This window comes from Symphodus melops (assembly GCF_947650265.1).
Source record: "Symphodus melops genome assembly, chromosome: 18".
NCBI classification, from domain to species: Eukaryota; Metazoa; Chordata; class Actinopteri; order Labriformes; family Labridae; genus Symphodus; species Symphodus melops.
Window position 1 is genome coordinate 16,825,179 of NC_136708.1, and position 23,633 is coordinate 16,848,811.

The following is a 23,633-nucleotide window of genomic DNA, read 5'->3' on the forward strand; positions in this document are numbered from 1 at the left end:
TTTGGCTCACAGCTTGGCTCTGAAAGACTTACGACTTCATAGCAACTCTGTACTGATGAGTTCCATTTAATCATGAATGTTTTATTACAGCACAGTAATATCTTCAGTATGCAAATGAGCTTTTACCCTATGCTTATTATGGGGGATGTGCATTTGTCCAAACAGCTCCCACCATGACAGGGTCACAATTTCCCTTTTTGTCTCAGTTGTTTTTCATCATCTCCACTTTCCCCACACTTGTCCAAAGCACTTTTGTCTCTATTTGAATAATGATGATAGGGAGCAGCTCCTCTGGCCAATGTTTCTGAAATCCTTTTAAGTAAAACACAAATGATGAGAGACAGAAGTGGAAGACATAAGTGGGATGTCTGTAGCTGAATTTGCTCCCACTCAAAATGAGACATGTTCAATTGTAATTTTCTTCTTTCAACATCATTGGTCATCAAGGCACAATACAACTTGCTTAACTGTTTTTTTTGTTTGTTTGTTTGTTGTTGTTTTTTTTTGTTTTTTTTGGGGGGGGGGGTCTTCAATGTTTTGTCCCCCTTTTACTTCAACTTGTGTACAATTGGAAATATCATATTTCTGCCGTTTTAGTGTAAATATATTTGTTTTTGAATCGAGTAGCTCTTGTGTCCCTCTGATACCCAATAAATTCTCTTGCTATCTTCCCTCTGATTTGTTTTTGTCTACTTCTATTTCACTAAATGTGCCTGCCTTATATCTTGCCTTTTGGAAATGGTTAGTTATTTTACCTCATGCTTTGCTAAGTATGACTTTGTGTTTGCGAGAGTGAATAGATACTTTGCTGTCTCCTTTTGTTGTGGCCAGTTTGGGATAAAGTTGCTTGGGTAAATGCTGACACACAACTCCTCCAGTGAATCAATAATTCAAAAACTGCTGAACTTTCAAATGTGCATGGGTTCCTGTGTTTCCTGTAGATGTTAGTGCACAAACAGGCCAGTGTTAACAGGTGGGATCAAGTTGGTGAGAATGTCCAAACGAAGATGGGTGGAATTCAAAATTTGCCAGACGATTAGTTGTTCAGCTCCCGTCAGCCGAAGACACAGAGCATCCTCTCCTGCTACTGCTGGTAATATTTTGGTTACTAAAGTGCATCTAGAAAGTTTTCTATCAGAAACATTTCTGTGTACATCTTGGAGATGGGGTAAGATAACTTCGGCTTACTTTGATATAATAATTTTAAGTTGTTCGGCTTAAACTGATGATTGAATTGATGATTGAATAATTTGGAGGTTTTCACTGCCTCATGTTTAATTTAAAACCTGCTTATACACATGCTAAACATGCACTCTCTATATTTTTGACTCCAGATGTAGAATTGAAATGTATTAAAAGTGAGTAACTGATACAAGATACCAGTACTTCTCACCAACAATGATATTCCTGACAATATGAACTATGAAATTTAAAACTTTCGGGTTTCATTGCACTTGATATTAAACTTAATTTATATATCATACATATTTCCTTATACCTATTTAAAAATACAGGGACTCTGAATAAGGGTAGAAAAAAATGAATTTCAGCATCTCTGAAGTTCTCATTAAAAGCTCTGAATCACAGCCCTCTTTTATTTGTTCAGGGATTCTTGTAAGACTGACTGAATGAAATGACCTCAAAGTTGACTCCTGGAAGTGTTTGCAGAACAGAGTGACCTGTTCTAATATACAAGCTTTTTGTAGACTTAAATAATGGCTATTCCGTCCTTTACAGTCTCCATCTGTCCTAGAAACTGATGCCACATATCTCATGTTACCTGTTATCCCATTCAGCCAATGAAAGCTCAGATGTTTCCCTTTCACAGTAGTTCATACCAGTGTTCTTTAAAACCTGTTTATGAGTCCAGTCCAGTGTCATGCTGCAAAAACATGAGGTGATCCTTGAAGATTTTACTTGAAATAACATTGCACTGAAATGAAAATATTTGTGTTAAAAATGAAACCTTCCAACTGGGACAGCTCTTTCAACCTCTCCTCCCGTTACTATAGCAACTGAGCAGACGTTTTAAGGAGGATTCAGACTGCATACAGAGCAGTGAAATTTATGATGTTATGAGAACATCAGACATGTTGATTGGATTATCAATGATTGTTCTCAAAACTGGCCTGCATTAAGAAATTCAAGAAGTCTGCTATGTCTGAGTTTCGTCTTACAATCCAGATTATCTATCAGATCTAAGTGATAAAACAGAGAGAAAGAGAAACAAAAGATACGCAAATATCAAAGCCATTAATTTTATTCAAGAAGTTTTAAATAAATTAATTAAATCTTCATCCAACAAATTGCATTTATTTAAGCACTTTATGCAAATAATTTTAAATTTCTTAAGATTACTCTGATCCGCTCCTGACAGATACAAGCATTCACTACACTACACTTTATTAATTGGTCAATGATAGTAAGTTTATAAAATGAAAACTCAAAAGAGATGAAGACCCTTTGAAAAATGCTGCAATACTTGAAAACAGTAGCCTATATTTGTTACTATATTTCTATTAAACCAGGCTACTGCTAACATACTGGTGAATCAATATGCCTCTAATAGTGAGTTAATTAAATATTGGATAAGTCTGCCTTGACTATGCTGCATTATGAAGACTTTTACTCAGATAGTTTAAATGCATTCGGTTGCCAATAAATATATGGGTATCTACATATCCAATATATCCAGTGTTTTATATGCTTTTATTCTTGTGTACTGTCTTGTAAATGTTTGTTTGTATGATCTCAGGAATAAAGGTTAACTCAATTCAATTTATATATGTTTTTGTCAGTCCAAAAATCATATTTTTATAAACTATGAAGTTCTTTAACTTTAACGAAAGACCAAATACCTTCTTTAAGACGGAACAAAACAGTAGCAGCAATCTTCAGAATATTTCTGATGTGTCATAATTACGACATTCCACCAGCACGTGAAGGCAACACCCGTGGAATGCCAGTGGGCGTGGCTGTGTTGAAGGCACCTACCCGACGTCATCATAGTCGAGTCTCGTGTTTACGTGGAAACATGGCGGCGGCAGACTACCAACAAGGAGACAGCACCTAGTGAATGCGACTGGAAGCTGACGAGACATATTTTGTTGGGAGTTATTTCTCTGATACTTCGCATGAAGCCGTTTCCCTTTTGTTTTAGCCACAGGGTCAGCGGTGATGGAAGACGAGGAGAGGCAAAAGAAGCTGGAGGCCGGCAAAGCAAAGGTAGGATTCACTGTGTTTTGGGGGTGTTAGCATTTCTCATTTACACTGCTGTTATTGCTTTAAAGTTTAAAGTAACTTATATACATACATCTGGGCACGTCAGCTGTTATTTTACCTCCCTCCCCTTCATTTCCTCCTCTCAGCTGTCAGTCCCACCAAACACCCCCCCCCCCCCCCCCCTTTTCTGACAGCCGGGTAGTTAGCATAGCCTCTGCTACAGCTGCAGACGCCTTTGTAGTGCTGCATGTCTAAAACCTTTTTGTCTGTTTTTGTGGGAATATGCAAGTTTGCTATTTGAATCGCATATGAGGTAAGCTATCACATCGTTATCAGAGGTTTTTAAATACCACTTTAAGTGAGGCTGACAGGCTGGTGTAACTGGATTTACAGGACATGTCCCCAACAATAGCTGCAGACACATGCCAAACTTGTGCTATATTGGCTTTATCAATCAGCAGCATTAACTTTTGTGCAAGGACAACCTCGCTCTGTCCAGTAACTAAAAAGCTAGACTGCTGTTTGCCTTATGAACCTTCACTTCTAACTATGGCATCATCATCATTAATATTATTTTGTTGGAGACATGAGTGTTGTTTCTTGTGAAAAGACAAGCAAACACATGTCAGAGATAAGCTTGTGTCTTATGGCTTTCATTAATGAAGTATTGTATAATCTTGTAGACAAACTTTTTTGCACACCTGCAAGATGACCTTAACACAACATCAGATCATCAGTCTCAACCTGAACTTTGTCCACAACAAATAATTCATATATGTGATCAAACGTGTGTGCAATGTAGATAGATAGATACTTTATTGATCCCAAGGGAAATTCAAGATGTATATTTAAACAAGTTGACAATCTGTACAATCGCATGTGTGAAGAATATCTTAAAAGCTTTATCTACAAATAAGTTGCCTCATAACTGTTTGTCACTCTAAAAAAAGTGATATTCACTTTTGTCTTTGTATAAACAACATACAGAGAGTTTTTGTCGTGAAATCAGCAGACTTAAAGGTGCGACACTCCTAACATTCTCCACCTACACTGCAGAGGGGTCCAGGTTTAATACGAAAACCTGCTGCTCTGGCTGGTGGGAAAGGCCAGTAGAAAGGCCATCTCTGTGGTTATGGCTCTGGCATTCTGCTTTATAAAAGACCTCTCTGTACTGCAGGAGGATATGACTGCACATTACATCGTCACCATGTCCTCACATGCTGTGAAGAAACTGGACGTGTTAATTCACTGAAAGAAACATAGATGATGGTTAAGGGGACTTCATTATTTGTACTTAAAGCTTCACAGACTCAGACTGGATCCTGTTAGCTTAAATTGATTCAAAGCTGATTTATGTCCGAGCCAAGAATCAAGCTATAGTCTTGTTTAGGTCACGACGTAAACCACTGCAATTCTACATTTCCTTAACCCCCCCCCCCCCACACACACACACACAAAAAACTTATTAACTAGTGATTTTATTAAAGATCTGTCACTGAGCACATGCATGTGTTCTTCTTTCACAGATAGATGCAGAGTTTACATTGATGATGGAGGGAAGAGAAACATGTAAATCCAATTTTGTTCAGCCAGTTTGAAATGATGTCATCCTGTCAACATGCACTTTGAGTCCTACAAGACGATGAGTGGAGCATCACTGTGGGCTGGTGTTATTGTGCTTCTCTTCCCATCCGTTAGCTGCAGACGTATAGCTGCTTTTAATTTTCTCTCTATAGCAAAGTAGAGCCATATTGTCAAGTGCATCACCAGTGTGATGAAGTTACTCACTTACTCAGAGGAGAAGGGTTTGTATTGGACGCTTCATGACTCCAACACTGCAGGTGATAGATTTTAGTGTCAGGTCGGAGAAACTGCCAGACTCCGACATGGCACCTTCTCTAATCCACAGGGGGGAGTGATTGTAACGGTGTTCTACCATGATCTCATCTTTGTCAGGTTATCTAATCCCACGCTCAGCAGCTGATTCAACATCGCCTCTGTACAATCATCTTATAGTGCCACTCACAGACGGATGTAATGTCAATCATCCCAAACAAGGAAGAGAGAGGGGAATCATTTCCTTCTTTAAAGTCTTTTTTTTCCGTTTGTTTGTTTCACTGTGAACGACCGTTTCCTAAGATTCAGTCACCTTGCAGATATTTCCTTTGTTCCAGTTTAATCTCTCTGTCTGAAGATTAGTGCTGCTCTGTCCGCCCATTATTCCATCATCGCACAAAATGTTGAACAGTATTGATTTTTTAATGACATTATAGGGAACGGCATGCCCCTGTCCATTTTCCTCTTCCAGCAAGGGGAGAGTGAACTGCAGTGATTTTTAAGTTCTCCCAAAGGATGGAGGAAGGCAACACCATGTGTTTGTCTTGTTCTTTCAAGTTCATGCTTTGGGGATGTTGTATTGTGTATTAAATGTTTATGACTGCACATGGGAACAAAAGCCAATGCTTATACAGGAGGGAAACATGTTATTCCTTCAGGTCACTGATCTAAAGTATGCTGGTGAATCGACCTGGTTTTCCTCCTGACCAAGGTGGTGAATGACTGACTGCTAGACTTTTTGAAATGTAGAGCATGCTGTCATGTGCAAAATGAGGTATCAGCATCTGACGGACAATTCTAAAGATACTAAATTTTTTTACTTGCCATTCTGTTTCAGTGAGAGCCTGACTGATTAATCAGCCGGCTGATTGTATCGGCTCATATTAACATATATGTGCAGATAGAACTAGATTCATTATGAACCTCTCTATTAGCATTTCATTGAGAATCACTGCATTACTTTCCAGTTGAGTGACCTTCTTCCCTTTATTTCTCTGTATGTCTTTTCAACACTGCATTTGAGGGATTGGGTATCTATATCTATATATCTATCTCTATAGATCGAACATAGAGCTATAAGAAAGACATTGGTCTATATATCTGTAGCTCATCATCAAATTCCATATCTGTCAAACTCGAGCAGCTTCCGGTCGCTCGTTGAGATGCTGCTAACGTATCTATACAAAGTGGACACAAAGTGCTTCATAGTAGTGAACGTGCTCTGCTAATTAACAGCTGAGGTGTTCTGTTGTCTAAAAGGTCAGTGTCAGGCAGCGCTGAACGTTTAAGGACAGTGAAAGAAACAAGTTGATCTACTTTTGCTTATCGGCCTTGAATGTTTAATCCTCCAGCAGCCTAACTGTGAATGTGTCCTCCTGTGTGATGGTTAGACTCCTTCATCCTATTAATTGGTTTAATTTACGGAGACCAAATGTTTTAGTCTTTGTCCTCCTGTCCTGTTTGAATATACAGCTTTGAATTTGAATTTCCCTCGGGATCAATAAAGTATCCATCTATCTATCTATCTATCTATCTATCTATCTATCTATCTATCTATCCATCCATCTGAAATGCAACGAATGTAAGGGTACCAAAGGATTTATGGTAGTTTGGATTTTACCGTCAACATGGGAGAGCAAGTTTTCAGATAGGAACTTGTAATTAAATTCCCAGAATAAGTCATTAATCCGGGCTCTAGTGTCAACAGTGTGTTGGTTTAAGATCATCAGACTTGATGAGCTCAGCTTTCGTCCCACGTCTTTCAGATTCACTTACACATATAAAAGTCTCTTGAAGGCTCTTGAGTGATCAGCAAACACACTTCTTGTCTTTCCTCTGGTCGCGATGACGCAGACGGGTCTGCAGAGCGTTGCTCTCGCTGCTCCGTTTCAAGGACTGTTCTTCATTGTTGCTGGCACACTGGAATGTGTCCATAAAGCACACGGCTCCCAACCGTTAGGTAGCTGTGTGCTGTTGACTAACGCAGTGTTGCTGGCAGCCTCGTTGACACATGACATTGGAGGCTGTGAGCTTCGTTTTCAGTATCACTTCAGTATTTTTAGCCGCGTGTGTCTCACGGTCATCCTTCTGACTACACAAAATCACTGCATAACTTATTTTACGAGATGATATGTAAGCAATGATTTGAAGCAAAAGTTGAGTGTTTCAGCTCCGGACAGATCCGTGCATTCAGCCCTTCGGGTTATGAAAAGATGTTTTTTGACTTCTCCTGCAAACTGGTGATCAACTGTGATTGGGTAGCATTTCACCTCGCTAATCATGTAGCATCACTTCTTAAAAAAAGAAATAAAAATGTTCCTCCTGTATTTTATTATTTTTTTCTTAGACTATTAGGTGTATACTTAGCTTTGACGCCAGGGCTGATTTCTATTTGAGGCCTGGAGATCATTATGGCAGAAAGCCATTAGGTGGTGATCATGTCAAAAAAAAAAAAAAATAGAACAAGTATCCTTTGCTCAGCTACTGTTAAAGCTATTCACAGTTGTGAGTTTACATCTGTTTGTGCTGGAAAATGTAATTGATAGACTGAAATGTTTGAGTCTTGCTCCCTCATCCAAAATAATTGCTGACATATTGAGTTACATCGAAGGAAAAAAAAAAATCTATAAATCCCGACAACGGTTTTTAAAAAACTGAAATGTAGCCTGATAAAAAACATAATGTTCTGTCAAAAGCCATATCAGTACATCTAAGAAAAGCTAACGGATACATAAACATCTCTTTCGTAGCTTCAGGCTGCAGTTAAAGCTGTGGTGTTAGTCAGCTACTATTAGACGTGTATTAAAAAAGAGCCTGTGTTTAAAACGGCCTGTGTAAATGTTTTCAGACAGCAGATGGTGTTACACCTACGTACTGTAGCTGCTTCCCCAGATGGTGATGCTACTACACAGGCTGCAGAACTTCATATGCTCTGCCAATGCTCTGCTCTGCTGAGCCAAATAGGGCAGCCTGCTATGATAAGCAGCTCAATGAAAGGCTGGGGTTCCCAAGATTTTCCAAAAGGCAGGGAGAGATTTCTGCTGGTTGGTCCCTGTACAGTACCACCGTAGGAATTACTGTAGGTTAGCATTGTAGTTGCGTTTTCAGAGGCTCACTGTTAAAACATGAACAGATATCCCCAGACAGTCTTCTCATATCGACTGTGTGCTCTGGTATTTCATGGCTCTCATGGAGACACATAGGCGGGTGTATTTGGATGAGGGGTTGGGCATGTGAGGAGGTGTATAGGCACAGATCAGTAGCCCTTTGAGCTGTTAAGCTGAATGTTGTAGGAGGGGGACATGACCATGAAGCCCACGCACAGCTCTGTTGTGTCGGCCTCCAACCTTTTGTACAGCAACACCATATCAGACCTGTCAAACAGGACCTGTAGTAATGCTGACTTTGCTGCTGCAAGAGTGGGGTCATTTTTTTGAAGCATGTGCCAATTAATTGTCTCTTTTTGATAAACCTCTTTGATAGTTAACTTGTGACAGTGTTTTGACTGTCACGAGAACCCCCCCCCCCCCCCTTTGTGTTCTGGCAAAAAAGTGATAAAGGAATGGAAAATCTCTTTTCATCCTATATACCTTTGCTGTGTTTGCCCATTGTCAGTGATGCTGTAAATTACAATGTTATAATTCTTTTCTATGATTCTCTTGAAAAAATATTGATTATAGCTTAAAGGGGACATATTATCCCATTTTTTCACCTTTTCAAACAGTCCCCCTGTGGTCTAAATGAAACATCTGTGCTGTACTTTGGTCCAAATATAACATAAATCAAGCACCAGAGGAGATTCGTGACCCTGTAGAAACCAGCTCTCTCAGAATGCTCCGTTTTGGTGTGTGTCTCTTTAAATGCAATAAGACCCCCCCCCCCCTGTTTTGCTCTAGGCTGGGGGTGTAGTCCATGAGTGAAGATGGGAGAGGGGAGGGGAGGCGCTTTACTTACCAGAATCCAACTTGTGATGTCACAAACTGAGAACATTTGAAACAGAGCATTTTTTTGTGTGTGGGAAGACAAAGGCAGACCGATAGACACTCAGGTCACCCACATATACTGTATGTTCAAAAACACTAAAAGTGGATTTTCATCAAATGTCCCCTTTAAAAACTTGATGAATATCGCCCAGCCTTATGTTCAACTAACCAGAACCAGTGCTGTGTGTGGCAAGCTCTGGTTTTTGAACCAGAAGTCCTGCACAATGGCTGCAATTTCTCTTGTGTGAGAAATGCCAAAAGGTTCGGGGATCACTAGAGTTCTACCCAAAGAACGAGAGGGCCACTTTTACATGACTACAATCAAGGCTGAGAATGTCTCGTTTGGGAATCAGATGCTCATTGTGTTGACTCCATTAAAATGGCTCTGTCTTGAATCTTGTTGATTAAAATGTAAAAAAACAAAACAAAGCCTGCTGCACCGGACTGTTATGGTGAAGGAAGAGTTAACATTAAAGGAGGAGCTTTGGAGTTACCAGTTAATCTGCGTTCAAACCCTCACTCTTGTTCAGGAGTTTTGAGTTTTCGATAGAAAGAATGAGGTGGCTGATACAAGCAGCTGACAGATTGGATAAGGAGCGCAGGTTATCTGGAGGGAGCTCTGGAGTAGAGCTGCAGCTTCTCACAAAAATACATATGACGCAAACAAATATTCCCCAAACATATTGACCATTTAATGAACCTTCAAAACGCACAGAACAGAAGCGTCTCTTAACCGCTCTCCATTCAGAACAGTCATGTGTTAACGTGCGTTTAGGGTTGTGATCTGTGTCATGGGGTTACATGTGCTTTTCCAACAGGACACAGGGAAGCAGGCATTAGCACGGTATCCTTGGCAACAGTCCGTCGAAATCTACAGCAATCCATGCAACAGCTGCGGTGTGACACCTGTAGCCTGTCGGCCCGGAGTCAGCTGACCCTGCTGTCATTTTGCTGTCAGCGGTATCTCGCATTATAACGCATCATCAGTTCTACGTAGTATCAAGGCAGGGCAGTTTGTGGCAGGGAGGATTACGGTTAGGGAGTAATTGAGAATCAGTACCTGGAAATCGATTTTGATCTTCTACTACGTGCATGAGGTCTCTGATGTGAAAATAAGGGAAGACTTGTATTAAGTCTCCAAAACATGCATTTTTTTTTTTTAACATATGCAAACAGATGATTGGTTGTTGTACCCAGAGGAAGTTTTTTCCAATCGTGTCTGAGAATGTGAACAATTTGAAACGTGAAGAAAAACAACAAGAAAACTGAACGTTTTGTGCTGAATAAAGCAAAGAAAAGGAAACAAAGCCGTTTTTGGCTGTCTGACAGATCATTGACATAGTTTGACAATGTAATCCCTTTAGTCAGGATTAGCACCTTACACAGCAAGATGCGTTTGCTGGGTCACCGGGAGGGAGGACGCACTCTGAGCACGGAGAGACCGTTTTGGAACACAAGATGTTTCGTTTGAGTTTTGCCAATTTGTGTCAACTCAACGTAGGTTCAAGCTTCTTTTTTTTTTTTTTTTTCCTACGCTTGAAGTATTTGTGATAGTTGAGGTGTGTAGTTGGAAAGCAGAATACAGCAGGTGGTTCTCGCTCTTCAATCTAAGAATTAGGGTTACGTAAAGAAAGATCTGAGCGGACGCTACGGCTGGAAACACTGACCAGAACAACAACGATAAGTCTGCTGAAATGTTTGCTGCTGTTGTTTTTTAATCAGTGAAGCAGAACGTGAAGGTTTTATCTTTAACACAGGGTTGTTGTCCTTCTTTTTCTCGACAGCTGGCTGAGTACCGCCAGAGGAAAGCTCACGCGGACTCCCAAAAGAAACAGAAGAAGAAGAAGAAAAAGAAGCCGGCAGAGGACTCGGAGGGAGATTCACAGGACAGGTTGGAGGTCGAGCCGGATCAGTCGGAGGCAGGGGACGAGGTCTCAGGTGGAAGACCAGATGGAGCACAAGAAGGGAATGCAGACCCGCCCACTACAGAATTCACTTTCGCCCGGACGCTGCGGAGTGGAGAGACTGTCAAGCATGACCAGACCTACACCATAGAGGTAGGTGCTTCGACTTCCTCAGGACTGTAGTATGTTAGTAACTGTTACTCTGTGTTACTGCACACTAAATACAAGTATTTTTATTAACTCTTATGTATAAGAAAGACTTGCTTTGTACAAATGGTAGACATAAGACACGTTATATTTAAATCACGCCATCTCATTTCTTGATTAAAGGCAGGTTAGGTACTTTTCAAAAACTAGCATGACATTGAAAGTAGCATTCCCTCCATACTCCGTCTTCACCCACCCCCTCCCCTCTGTGCTCCCTCAAAAGCCCCGCCCCCTCACTTGCATGCATGCACGAGTGTGGGCTCGTGCATGTATGGGCTAGAGAGCGAGCAGGGCGACGGGGAGGCGTGATTGGTTTATAAAACGTGTACCGAGTGCAGATGTTGGTCAAAGTTTTTACGTGTTTACAACTGCTACAGATGAAGGATTTTTTTCGTTTCTTTTTCAGAGCAAATCAGTTATTAGTTACTGTCAGGACCTAAAGACAATTTCTATCACAATTTTAAAAAGTATCTGGAGAAAATGACCTACCCTGCATTCAAATCTCTCTGACACATGACTTCAATTCAGAGGGAGGATTTTTGTTTGAAATGGGTTTGGTCAGCTGGACTCTTTAAATATTGTAGAAAGAAAATGTAGCTGTGACTTTGGTTTCATCGAGTACAGTTGAACTTTTAAAAATGTCTGAACTTTTTCAGATGAGTCATCGGCTGTAGTCGGCATGTTTGTTGAGATAATTTGCTTGATTATTCTTTATATTGGAAACAATCAAAGGACAAGCGAATAAAAGGGTGAGAAGAACTCAAAATCCTTTAAGAAAACAGTCATCTTTGATGACATGATAAAATCCTGCGCTGTGTTTCAGGAGACCAGCTGGGAAGGCTTCGGTGCAGTGCTGCCTTCAGGCTCCTTCTCTGTCCTTGTGTTCCGTTTAGATTTCAAACAATCCACCGTTCGGACGTTTTCTGGTTTTGGCTGCATGATTGGTTGAACTCCAAATTGTTTCTGTTGGAACATGAATGTCTTCACCAGTGATGCTTTTTTTAAAAGGAAAAACATAGAGGAGAAAAATAAACAATGTTTGTGCACTATATTCATCTTTTTATATATTTGCAAACTCAACTGTTCTGCTCACATCACTTCCTTTTAATTAGACAATGTGTCACTCCTTTTTTCTAATTAAAAAAAAATATATATCTTTTTTTCAAAGATATTTGACATGTTCTCTGCTTTCTAAAACATGGCCCTAAAAACATGCAATGCACTTCTACATATCAAATGTATAAATATATATCAAATATAATGTATATAAATGGAAATGTTGGAGCACCAAACTGACTCTAAATATTCAGCCACCTTTTTCTTCATTGTCCCTCTCACTCTCTTTTTTTTTTTTTTTTTAAATTAAAACTACGCAGACACTTTTTTCCCCCCCATGAACCCACTGTTCATTTGATGAAGCACATGCCCACAAAACTACAGGTTGCCTTGGCAACAGACAGTTGCGTCTTTAAACAGGTTGCTGTGCGTTGCTTTGCTTCAACAAGTCCTGTAACCTTGCAACACTTTTTTTTTTTGGCAGATTTTAAGGTTGATTGGCTGAATGATGTTGCACTGCAGGGTTTTTTTTGTGTGTGTGGGTATTTCATTGGTTGCGAGGCACATCGTCTGTCTCAAAAGGTAAAGAGACTGGCTGTGTTCTCCTGCTGCAGGGATGAGAGCCGCTGTGTATCACAGACAAATGAAAGTCATGACTGTTTACAGACATCACAGTTATTACTGTAATCATGAATTATTAAATCAAACCAGCACGTTTAGTCACCCATCTGTCTTATTAGGACTGACTCGTCCTGGGGCTCATTTCTCCTCTGATAACTCATCGTGACGCCTCTCTCCGTTAACAGGAAGATGTTGCTGTGGAAACACAACAGCATCAAAGTTTCCCACTCTGAAGTCGAACCCGGGCGTTTGAAAGAGAGTGCTGACTCACCACGGCTGCATCTTAGACAACAACAAGCCGTACAGTCTTGCAGATGTTCTTCTTTGTTTGAGGAGTGATGAACAGTTTGAAGTGACGTTATACAAACAATTAAAGCAAGACATGTCATTTCTGTGTGTGTGTGTGTGTGTGTGTGTGTGTGTGTGTGTGTGTTTAACACAAAAATAGTCTTGGATAAAGCAGGCGGTCATTAGTTATGTGGGAGTGAAAAACGCTTTGTGGCAGAAGTAGGTTAGACCCATATTTAAATGCTGAGTGGGAACTGAAACAGGACTTAAGGCAGGCTTTTTTCCCCCCTAACAGTAATGCTGATAGGACCTTTTGTATGAACATTTAAATGGGACTAAAGAGCAGAATGTTTCTGAAGCTGCAGTGAATAGTATGTTGTGTACTGTTGGGAGTTCTTTGCTGTTAACTGTTGACTCGGAGGGATTCTATTCTATTGATATGTTTATTAATAGTCAGTGTTGTTACAGAGGTGATAACTGAAGTGTATTGATATGTTGTTAAATCTGTGCTCCTGTTACATTGAATCACCTCTCTCCATATTTCGTTGATGAATTGTTTCGATCTCCTCTCTTGCAGCCGGAGAGTGAAGTGTCCACAACAGCTGAGGATTGTTCCTCAGAGGTGAGGCCACCTAAGATTTCTCATCATTTAAATGCAATGCTAACTCAAAAAAAAAAAAAAAAAAAATGCATCTTACAGGTTCTCTACGTGAGGCTGATGGTGTGAGTCATGCAAGGTGTTTATGGTCTCACCTGAGGCTTACCGCCTGTTTTAGAGAATCTTATTGGACTGTTCAATGACAAACTGCAAAAAGAAGTTTTTGTGGATTTTTTTGTTTTCTTTTTTTTGTTCTGGATTCAGAAAGGTTTTGGTTGCGGCTCCTGTTCACGTTTGTTTTCTCTTCGCCCTCTCTCTAAAGTCATGATTATTATTATTCATCTGTGAGCCGAGCAATTCAATAAAGGCCGTCTCGCTTATCACCCAAACATGCAAGTGACCAGACGTTAGTGTGTAAGCTTTTCCGCCACGATTCCTGTATCTTACCATTTCACTGACGGCGTTGTTAATTAACAGGTAAATGGGTGCCACGATGAGATGATGACAGACAGCCTAATGATGTCTCCTAAGGATTTTATCTGGGTACAGTAATCCGATCAAGTAGCTCTTTTGGCTCTGCTTTTGGCTCTGCTGGTAAAGCACTACTGGCTGCTGGATGTAACTCTCTTCTCGCTAATACTTAAGTGTTGTGCAAGATTTCCTGTAACCCACTAACCAAGCTTGTTTATTTCTGCGCTTACTCTACAATCTACTGACTCCAAACTTGTAAGGATGTTAACGTTTTTCTGGGGCAAAAAACCCCCCAAAAAACCAGCGAGACCCTGTGAGGTTGTAAAGGATCATTTTGAAAGCACGGGTTTCTGAGGAGTTTAGTTTGACCGGAGCTTTTTGACATTTTTGAGGTGTCGATTAGCTCTGAAAGCTGGCAGGGACCGGAGGAAGGGAGGGGGACGTGCTTCCTTTTAGATTCACTCAGATGCAACGGTGTTGAAGTGACATGAAGACTGCTGCTTGATTTACAGTGACATAGTGACTCACGTAAAAACATATTCCGCTTAACATTTGATAGAATTCCTCATTTATTCGAGGTGACAGTTAATTATTTTCAGCTTTCCAAAACATCGCAGATGATAGAAAGTGTAACAACAAAGATCTGACAGCCCCTGTTTTTCTTTTCTTAAGTATTGATCAGTGACGTAGAGTAGTTATGTTCAATAAAGAACAAAGATGTAATGATAGAGAGGCAACAGGACAGTCTTCTCTTTCTATTTCTCTTACTTACTTATTTACTTGTTATCTTACTAGCATGTCAAATCAAATCTGAGGTACTTTTAAATACAAAATCAGATCTAACTCGTGTCAGTAATCAAAAAATGTAAAAAAACAGCGCTGTTGTTTAGCCTTCTTTGTCCAAGAACTGACTTCACTTTGCGTGAACTCAAACTTTTTTGTTTTCTTTAACAGTTCTGGTACCTTGTACAACCATCACTTTCTGACGACATCTTGGTTGATAACTTTCGGCACATTTCATGCGGCTCCTGGCTCTTGTCACTAACTGCTGACCTTCTCTAGATGATAGAGCCGGCTAACAGCTAATGTCATTCCTTAAAACCTGATCTTCATGGCTTGACTGAAACCCCGTTAACGCTCTCCTGTTCCTGCTCAGGAGGAGGTGGAGTCTCTGCACCAGGTGACAAAGGCAGGCAGGAAGCAGGATATGGAGGATGCACTCGCTGCCAAGAGCCTGGCAGTGGAGGAGCTGAGCCGGGAGCTTGAAGAAATCCGGGCTGCTTTCGGCAAAGACGGAGTGCAACAGGTAAACATTTCCTGACTTTGTGAAAGCCGGCCAGCGGGCGTTTGAGCATGTCCCCATCTTTTCCTTTTCCTGAGGATACGATACAGTCGACGATCTGAAATAAACGACACAATACTAAACGATACGATATGATACCATACGCCTTGTTGTCTTGGACTCAGTGCTGCACACTTTCAGCGGCCTCTTCTTCCTCATCACTGTCGTCTTCTATAACTTTACAACTCCAGAAAAAAGACTTGTGGATTGCAATGACAATTTCACCCATTGGCTTGTTTGATTGTTATTTAAAGATATAAAGTAATTAGATCGCAATTTTTTCCTCCATCCTGAACAACCAGCAGCCTGTCTTCTTTCTAACTCTACAATCCAGCATGGCTGCTACCATTCTGTTTTTTTGGTTCTCGAAATCATTCAGCCCCCTCACTTGTTTTTCTTTTTTTTTTTTAAAAGCTGTCTGTCAATCAGTTTACGTTCGTGTCTCTTCCTCTTATAGCTGCAGGACTTCGAGGCAGCTCTGAAACAGCGAGATGGGATCATCACCCAGCTCACATCCAACCTGCAGCAGGCTCGAGAAGAGAAAGACGAGATCATGAAAGAGTTCCTTGAGCTGACTGAGCAAAGCCAGAAACTTCAAATTCAGTTTCAGCAGGTGGGGAAGTCAAGTCTTAACAAGGTGTTCTGACCTCATGTTAGCTCTTCTTCCCTACACTACTACACGCCCTTACACTCTTACTAATTAGTCTCAATTCTTGCTACTCATAAATTTAACGAGAAATGAAATTGTGTCACAGCTGCAGGCGGGGGAGACGCTAAGGAACACGAGCCGCAGCAGCACAGCGGCAGACCTCCTGCAGGCCCGGCAGCAGCTCCTTCAGTACCAACAGCAGCTGGAGGAGATGAACGTGGAGGTGAAGGAGCAGCAGGACAGGAGCGGCGAGCAGCTGGAGCACATCAGCCGGCTCCAACGCGAGCTCAGGGAGACGGAGCTGGTAAGAAGAAGCCTCGTGTGATAACGCTGAACGGTATGTTGTCATTGTGGCCTCTGCATGTTTTTCATACTTGTTTTTATTTGTAGTCAGGAAGAAGATCAGAAGAATCGCTCACGCTACGGCTACATGAAAAGGACCTGCTTATTGACGAACAAAAAACGGTTATTTCGAGTCTGGAGCAGTCGCTGGCAGACTTCAGAACGGCAGAGGAGTCTTTTGCACACACGCTGGAAGAGAAGGATCAGCTGATTGTAAAGCAAACCACAGCAATCGAAGAACACGAGCTGTCGGTGACGCAGCTCAGGGAAGAGGTCGCTCGTTTTGGACAGGCTATGAACGAGAGCGTGAGACACCAGTCAGGTGAGAAGGATCTGATTATAGCAGAGAGAGAAAGAGTTATTTCAGAACGTGACTGCTCGCTCACCGCGCTCAAGGACGAGCTGGATTCCTCAGCGAAACTCCTGGTTGACCTCCGACAGCAAATGTCCGCGAAGGAATCCGAAAATAAAAGCTGCATGGATGAGTTGGCGGCAACACAGTCCGACTTAAGAAGCTGTAAAAGTGAGATTGAAAGTTTGAAATTGGAATTGGAGAAGGAGCGGACGGAGTTTGAAAGCTGTAAGGGTGAGCTCGCAGCCTCCAGACAGAAAGAGCGAATGTCGTCGAATGAAGTCATGCAGCTCATGGGCACGGTGGAAGACCTGCAGAAGCGTTGTCACCAGGGCGGTCTGCCGGAGAGCGACCCCGTCAAAAAGATGCAAGAGGAGACTGAAAGGAAGCTGGAAGTCCTCCGGTCAGAGCTGGACGAGATGTACGGGCAGCAGATCGTCCACATGAAGAAGGAGATTAATTTGCGTCACGCGGCGGAGAAGAAGGAAATTGCCGAGCAGCATCGCGTGGAGCTTGAGGCTCTGAAAGCACAGCAGCTCTCTCAGAGCTCCAAAGTTAGCGCTGAGGAGACGGACCGTCTCAATGCAAGGATTCAAGAGCTTCAAGATATGTTACAGCAATCCAAAACAAAGCATGATAAAACCAGACACGAGCTCAGCCAAGTCGCCCAAGAGAAGGTCAGCCTTCAGGCCAAGGTTAAGGACCTTCTCCAGGATCTCCGCTCTGCCAAAGACGAAGTGGAGCAGGTCTCCCACCGTCTGATCTCTCAGGAGAGCCAAAAAAGTGAACTGCAGCGCCTTCAGGAGACTATCGATAATCTAAAAAGGGAGCTCTGGGAAGCCCAGGAAGCGGCGCAGGAGGCAGAGGCAAAGCACGAGTCGGAAATTACCAACTACAAGATCAAGCTGGAGATGCTGGAGAGAGAGAAGGACGCCGTGCTCGATCGCATGGCCGAGTCGCAGGAAGCCGAGCTGGAACGACTTCGGACAAAGCTTCTGTTCAGCCACGAAGAAGAGCTGACCAATCTAAGGGAAGAATTGCAAAGGGAGAATTTCCAGAACGCAGAGAACCTCGTCAACGAAGCTGCTGTCAAACAGGAGAGGGCTCTGGAGGAGCTGCGCATCGGTTACAATGAGAAAATGACGTTGTTACAAAGAGAGAGTGCACGTTTTGCCACGGAGCGAGACGAGCTTTTACACCAAATGAACGGACTGAAAGAGGATCTGAAGCTGGCGTTGCACAGCTCCAAAGCGGACGAGCTCGTCCAGCAGCTTCAGGAGCTCCAGGCGGAGCTGGAGGAGTTGAGAAAGGGAGGAGAAGATCGAGGTCGCCTGGAGAAAGAAATTCAGACGTTGCAGGAAAAGAAAGAGGAGCTTGAGAACGACTGGAAAACGAGGGAACAGAGTTGGGAATTGGAAAAGGAGACGTGGATGGCGTCTAATAACACTTTGAAAGAAGAGCTGGACTCTAAAACGTTGAAGATCGAGACACTCACGGCAGACGTGAATCAAATGCAGCAGCGAGTGGCCGAGCTCGGTGAGGAAATAGAAAAGCAGAGGACGACTTTCTCTTTTGCAGAGAAGAATTTCGAGGTGAACTACCAGGAGCTGAAGGAGGAGTACACGTGTGTCGTCGAGGCGAAGACGCTGCTCGAGGAGCGGCTGCTGAAGCAGACGCTGGAATTTGAGGTTAAAATCGCCAACTATCATTCGCAGATTCAGGAGCTGGAGGAGAGCATCAAGGCTGGGGACACGGATTCAGATGGTCCGGAACGAGCCGCGACCGAAAAAGATGCTACTGAGCTAATGGAGAAGCTTAACGTTACATTGAGTGAGAAGGAGAGCTTGGCAGGGAGGCTTTCCGAAGTTACAGAGCAACTGATTGTTACTGAAAGAAAAGTGGAACAGCTGGAAGAGGAGCGGATGAAAATGAGAGCTGAAAGCGCGGAGCTCGTCGCCAAAAACAAAAGCCTGAGGAACGAGCTCGAAAAGGAGCAAAAGATTACGAGCGGGAAGACGAGGAGGCAGGATGCCCAGAGAAAGGTCCAGCAAGATGAGCAAGCTGTTGAGCCGGTTTGCTCTGTTGGGGATCATCAACTTCAGATTCAATCTTTCCAAGAGGAGATAAAGACTCTTCAATCCCTCTTACAGGCAGCGAAATCAGAGAGAGACGCCGTCCACAAGAGCCTGGAGCTCCAGAGGCTTTCACAGAATCCATCCCCAGCAGCAGCGGCAACAACAACTAAGTCCACAAGGGAGGGACCTGTTGAAGGACAATCCTCGCCGCAGAAGTCCACCGCCTCAGGGTCAAGCAGGCGCAGGAGAAGGCAGAGGTCGAAACAGGAGCGCAGAGCGGACAGCGCTCGAGCAGACTGCAGAGAAGAAACACAAAGGGAGGAGGAGGAGGAGGAGGAGGAGGTGGTAGTGGTGGCGGCGGCGGAGGAAGAGAGAGCTACAAGTGCTGCAGAGCCGGAGATGCAGCCTCAGATGCAGAGCCAGGTTATGTCATGCTCACCGGAGAGGGCCGGTAAGGAGGACGGGAGCCAGGGAGACGAAGGCAGAGGCTACATCGACAAAAAGGTTGGCACTCACATCTTCTCCTGCAGATTTCTGATATCATGGCATGTTTGATTGAGTCATAGAAGAGGGCTTTAAAAAAAAAATAACTGTGCCTTAAAAAAAAAAAAAAACAGCTTAGTTGAGATTGCATGAATATCATGTTGAAATGAATGCACAAACAAGAAAAGAAAAAAAAGAACGGAGGCACTGACATGTTTTCCTCTCTTGTGATGAACAGTCATGATTGCAGATTGCCTCAGAGTCTGAAGGCTTGCTCTCAGAGGCAGCACCAGGCAGGCTGTTTTGTAACAAATATCTGTCTGTGTTTTTTTTAAGTTTGTCCGCACATCACAGCCTGTTGCAGAGTCAAGACTCCCATCACTATTCTGCTCATTTCTATCTGGATAGAAGACGAGCTGTACAATATTTATCATGTGATGCTGCACGTCTTTGAATGTTTCTGTTTTCTTTTTGGATCGAGCAAAACCTGAAAATATTCACCTGAGCTCGTCTGATAGCTTTGAGTTGTTGTCGTGTAGTCGCGTGTCCATGCTGCGGGGAGTGAGAGTCATTTTTTTACCACCGTTACAGCTGCGTCTCTGTCACTTCAAGCTGTCTCTCAGTTCCATGAGCACCGGGACAGATGCTCCAGATGTACATTGTTTATCTGCCATTTCATTCACATATCTCAGGATGCGTTGTCAGCTCCTGGTTTTAAAGGAAAAGCTACACATTCCAGAAAAAAAGAGAGAGAGAGAGAGAGAGAGAGAGAGAGAGAGAGAGAGAAAAAAAAAACGTCATGTACTTGAAGAAAAACTCTAAACATGTTTTTAAAAGTCTTCAAAAAATAAGTAAAAAATTGCAGAATGACGTTTAATGTGCATTTATGTCAAGTTTAATGTTTACCTTTTATAGTTCTACAATGAAAAGGGAAACTTAAAAGAAGTCTATTTTTTTTAATCAAGTTTTTTAATTTGAACTTTGTCAAAAAAAGAGGAGCTTAATGAACAATATCCAATATGTAGAAAAAACAGGAAGTCACTTTTTGTTGATTAAAGCAGATCTACTGATCTCTACTTCCTGCTTTCTGCATTTTATTTTTTCTTCTAATTGCTAATCACTATCATATTTGTCTGCAGGAATAAAAACAACTGCATTTTTTAATTTTATTTTTGTTTCACACTCTTACTAGGTGAGCAGACATGGGACGGGCCAACGCGCGCAGCCTCCCGGGTGTCAGGGCGCAGAGGAAGAGCGGGACACAACGGAGCATGTAAATGTCACTTAAGTGCACATCCTGCCCTTTGCTTTTCAGTGTCAGTAGATGCTTTGATACATCATACTGTGTGATGTAAAGGTCAATAAAAAGGTGCTCTTACAGCTGAAATTTGAAAGTAGCGTGTAAGGATAACTTTGTATTCTCATGCTAAACCTCGCACTGTCCAGCCTGCTAGATATTATGTATTCATGCTTTGGGGCATGTTCATGATGAATGACCAAGATGCTCTGTTTGAAGTGGGATGTTTGAGCTGTGCTCTCAGCAGACACACAAAAAGGAGTAAAACACTATGAACTGTAAGAGCTGCCTCTAACAGGTATCAAAGCACAGCTGCAGTGTAAGAGAAATGAAGAGAGGATGGTTTGGAAACAAACATTATAAAAGCTTTTCACTCACAGCAACGCAGCCTCAAAATGTCACACTCTCTGTTGCGACGTAGAAAGATCCAAAGCATCGCCCCGAGGCTGCCGTCAAAACGAGAGACGATTTTACTAGTGAAGTGCAGAAATCCCCGTGGCAAACTGTGAGAATTTAATATGAAAAAATACTTCTTCTAATTCTCAGTAAAAATTCACTCTGAGCAGAATACGTCAGTGGTAAAAAGTCAGTGGTTATTCTGTAGAAGTCTCATAATTCACACTGAAGATAATAGTGTAGGGAAGTAAAAAGTGCTGAACGCACCTAAATCAGTCAATCTTTATTTGTACTGTGCTAATTCATAAAAGTTATGTATTAATTAATTGCGTTAAATGAGTTAATTTGCCAAAAAGCAGTTAAAAGACTTTACTGGAAAAGTCTTTTTTTTTTTGTCCTTTGAAAATAATTTACCTTGTATGAATTCTTCAATTCAATCCAGTAGTTTCATTATTAGTCCTTTTGATGTGGACACATGACCTCTGTGTCATCTCACAGGTAATGCTGTCTGTCTTGTTAGCACTGTATGTGTGTTGCAGCGGCACATCATAACTCAGCTGCTGTGTTGCTGTTCAGCCACGGTGACCTCTCGTGTGCTCGTTTAAAACCGCTCCATCTGAGAGGCGACGCGTTTGGAAGGGGCTCGCTTCGCCGCACGCTCGCCTGTTGTCTGATGGAGAGATTTGTGTCATAACAAAGCGTTTTAGATACAGCCTTATTAAAATGTAGAGAGTACACTTAACAAACATCCCACATCAAAGCTAGCAGAACAGCAATTTCAGAGTTGTCCGTAGCCCTAATGAACGTGTGCTAATGCATAATGCATAATTAGAGCGCTGTCGGCCTTTTGTTCCCTGTTACAGAAGTGATAATATCAGAGCTCTCATCCTGAACACAGAGGGCCTCTGCCATTAAAATAGGAGAGGTGGCATGATGTTATTTAATCATTTATGTCCTCGGATTAGCAGATGGATGTTCCATGCTGCATCATTTGATTTAGGATGAGTTAGAGGTGATATCTGTTTTAGGCTCATGACAACTTTTCCAAAATGAAGGTTTGTGTCATTAGATGTTATCTGGCCTGACATTTTTAGATATACAATAAACAATGACTTTATTTAAAATCCAATTTATTAATGAGGAAACAAAGGTGACCATCTGTTCGTCTTCTCGTGTTTCAGGGCGAGTGCAGGCTGCAGATGGAGGCCCAGCGCATCAGCCTCTCTCAGATCCACGCCGCCCAGCTCGAGCTGCTGCAGGAGGAGACGGACGCCCGCACCAGCTCGCTGCAGCTGAAACTGGAGAACCTAAAAGAGCACGGCGACAGGGGTGGGTTCATGCGTGCCGTGCATTTAGGGTTTTTTTTATTTTTATTATTGGCTTATGCATCAACCCTTGTTTTTGTGTGTTTGTCTCGGGCTGTGTGGAACATCACAATGATTCAAACTTCTCCCTGACAATAAACCCCTCCACTTTCTGCTTCTCCTTCAGATGAGCCGAATGTCAAATACCGCACCATGTTACAAGCTGTTTCAGAGGAATGCAGTGAAATCATTCAGGTAATTTGTTTTCTGAATGAATTTGTTACAGAGAGAGCTCAGCATTGAACCCTCGTCTGTCTGTTCTGCGTTTAGTGTTTTCAGAGGATTTTTGGTGAAGAGTTTTTGGAGAGCGTTGAGAGTCGGCCCTCCTCCTCCGTGGAAAGACCAGAAACTAGTGAATCCACCTCCGTTTTACTGGAGGCCAGAGGTAATTCATTTGTCTCTTGTAGAAATAAAACCGTCATTACAGACACATTTTTCTTTGTGAGTAGCACCTCCAAAGGGCCTCTAAATGATATGAATTAATGATCTAATGGAGCTAGCAGCACTTTTCACATACTCAAATAAAAGAGCCCATGATCTTCAGTGACATTACCTGAATATAATCTAAGTTCTTCAAATGCTTTCCCTCTTGTAGAGCTCTACAGAAATCTTCAGCAGGTGCATGAAAGGCTTGAGCAGGAACATCTTCGTCTGTCGCAGCTCCAGACTCTGCTCAGAGCCGACGGAAACAAGGTAAAAACCTTCAGATTAAGAGTTCTTACAAATGAAGAACATTCGTATGACTTTTTTACCCTCATACTTTTTGTCATTTGCTAACCTGAAACATGCTTTATTGTTCCTCTCAAACAGTGAGTGGACAAAATCCAGTTTATGAATGTTGTCATTGTACTCTTTTCATTCTTCTTGCCAAACTCTCTTCATGACAAACCTCCTGATAAACAGTCTTAAAAAACCCAGAATAGCAGATTAGAATAAACGTTTCTAAAAGAAAGAATAAATTAGAGACCTCCTTTACCACCCTTGTTCTGTATTTCACCTGCTCTTTTACTTTAACAATGCAGCCAACTAATGCTTGAAGACCTCAGAAAATCTTGATTTCTGATGCTCTATTTTCCCACAATGCATTTTTTTTAAAAATGTGTTTTATTTTACTCACAACCTTCTGATCAGCAAAGAAAGACAAAGG

The 23,633-nt window shown here is 42.1% G+C and overlaps 1 protein-coding gene across 6 annotated transcripts in view; it reads left to right on the forward strand.

Annotated features, from left to right (window-relative positions):
* The first annotated feature begins 2,984 nt into the window (after window positions 1–2,984).
* akap9 (A kinase (PRKA) anchor protein 9) overlaps window positions 2,985–23,633 on the forward strand; it is a 57,470-nt gene continuing 36,821 nt past the window's right edge. For 4 of the 6 annotated variants that reach the window (XM_079367722.1, XM_079367723.1, XM_079367726.1 and 1 more), the window contains exons 1-13: window positions 2,985–3,225; window positions 10,826–11,098; window positions 13,695–13,739; window positions 14,193–14,258; window positions 15,343–15,492; window positions 15,986–16,141; window positions 16,284–16,481; window positions 16,568–19,450; window positions 20,622–20,702; window positions 22,304–22,451; window positions 22,614–22,681; window positions 22,757–22,871; window positions 23,082–23,179. In XM_079367722.1, coding sequence (XP_079223848.1) covers window positions 3,178–3,225; window positions 10,826–11,098; window positions 13,695–13,739; window positions 14,193–14,258; window positions 15,343–15,492; window positions 15,986–16,141; window positions 16,284–16,481; window positions 16,568–19,450; window positions 20,622–20,702; window positions 22,304–22,451; window positions 22,614–22,681; window positions 22,757–22,871; window positions 23,082–23,179 — 4,329 coding nt within the window. In that variant the 5' untranslated portion in view covers window positions 2,985–3,177. The remainder of the gene's footprint in view (window positions 3,226–10,825; window positions 11,099–13,694; window positions 13,740–14,192; window positions 14,259–15,342; window positions 15,493–15,985; window positions 16,142–16,283; window positions 16,482–16,567; window positions 19,451–20,621; window positions 20,703–22,303; window positions 22,452–22,613; window positions 22,682–22,756; window positions 22,872–23,081; window positions 23,180–23,633) is intronic. The other 2 variants (XM_079367725.1, XM_079367727.1) reach the window with 2 other exon arrangements.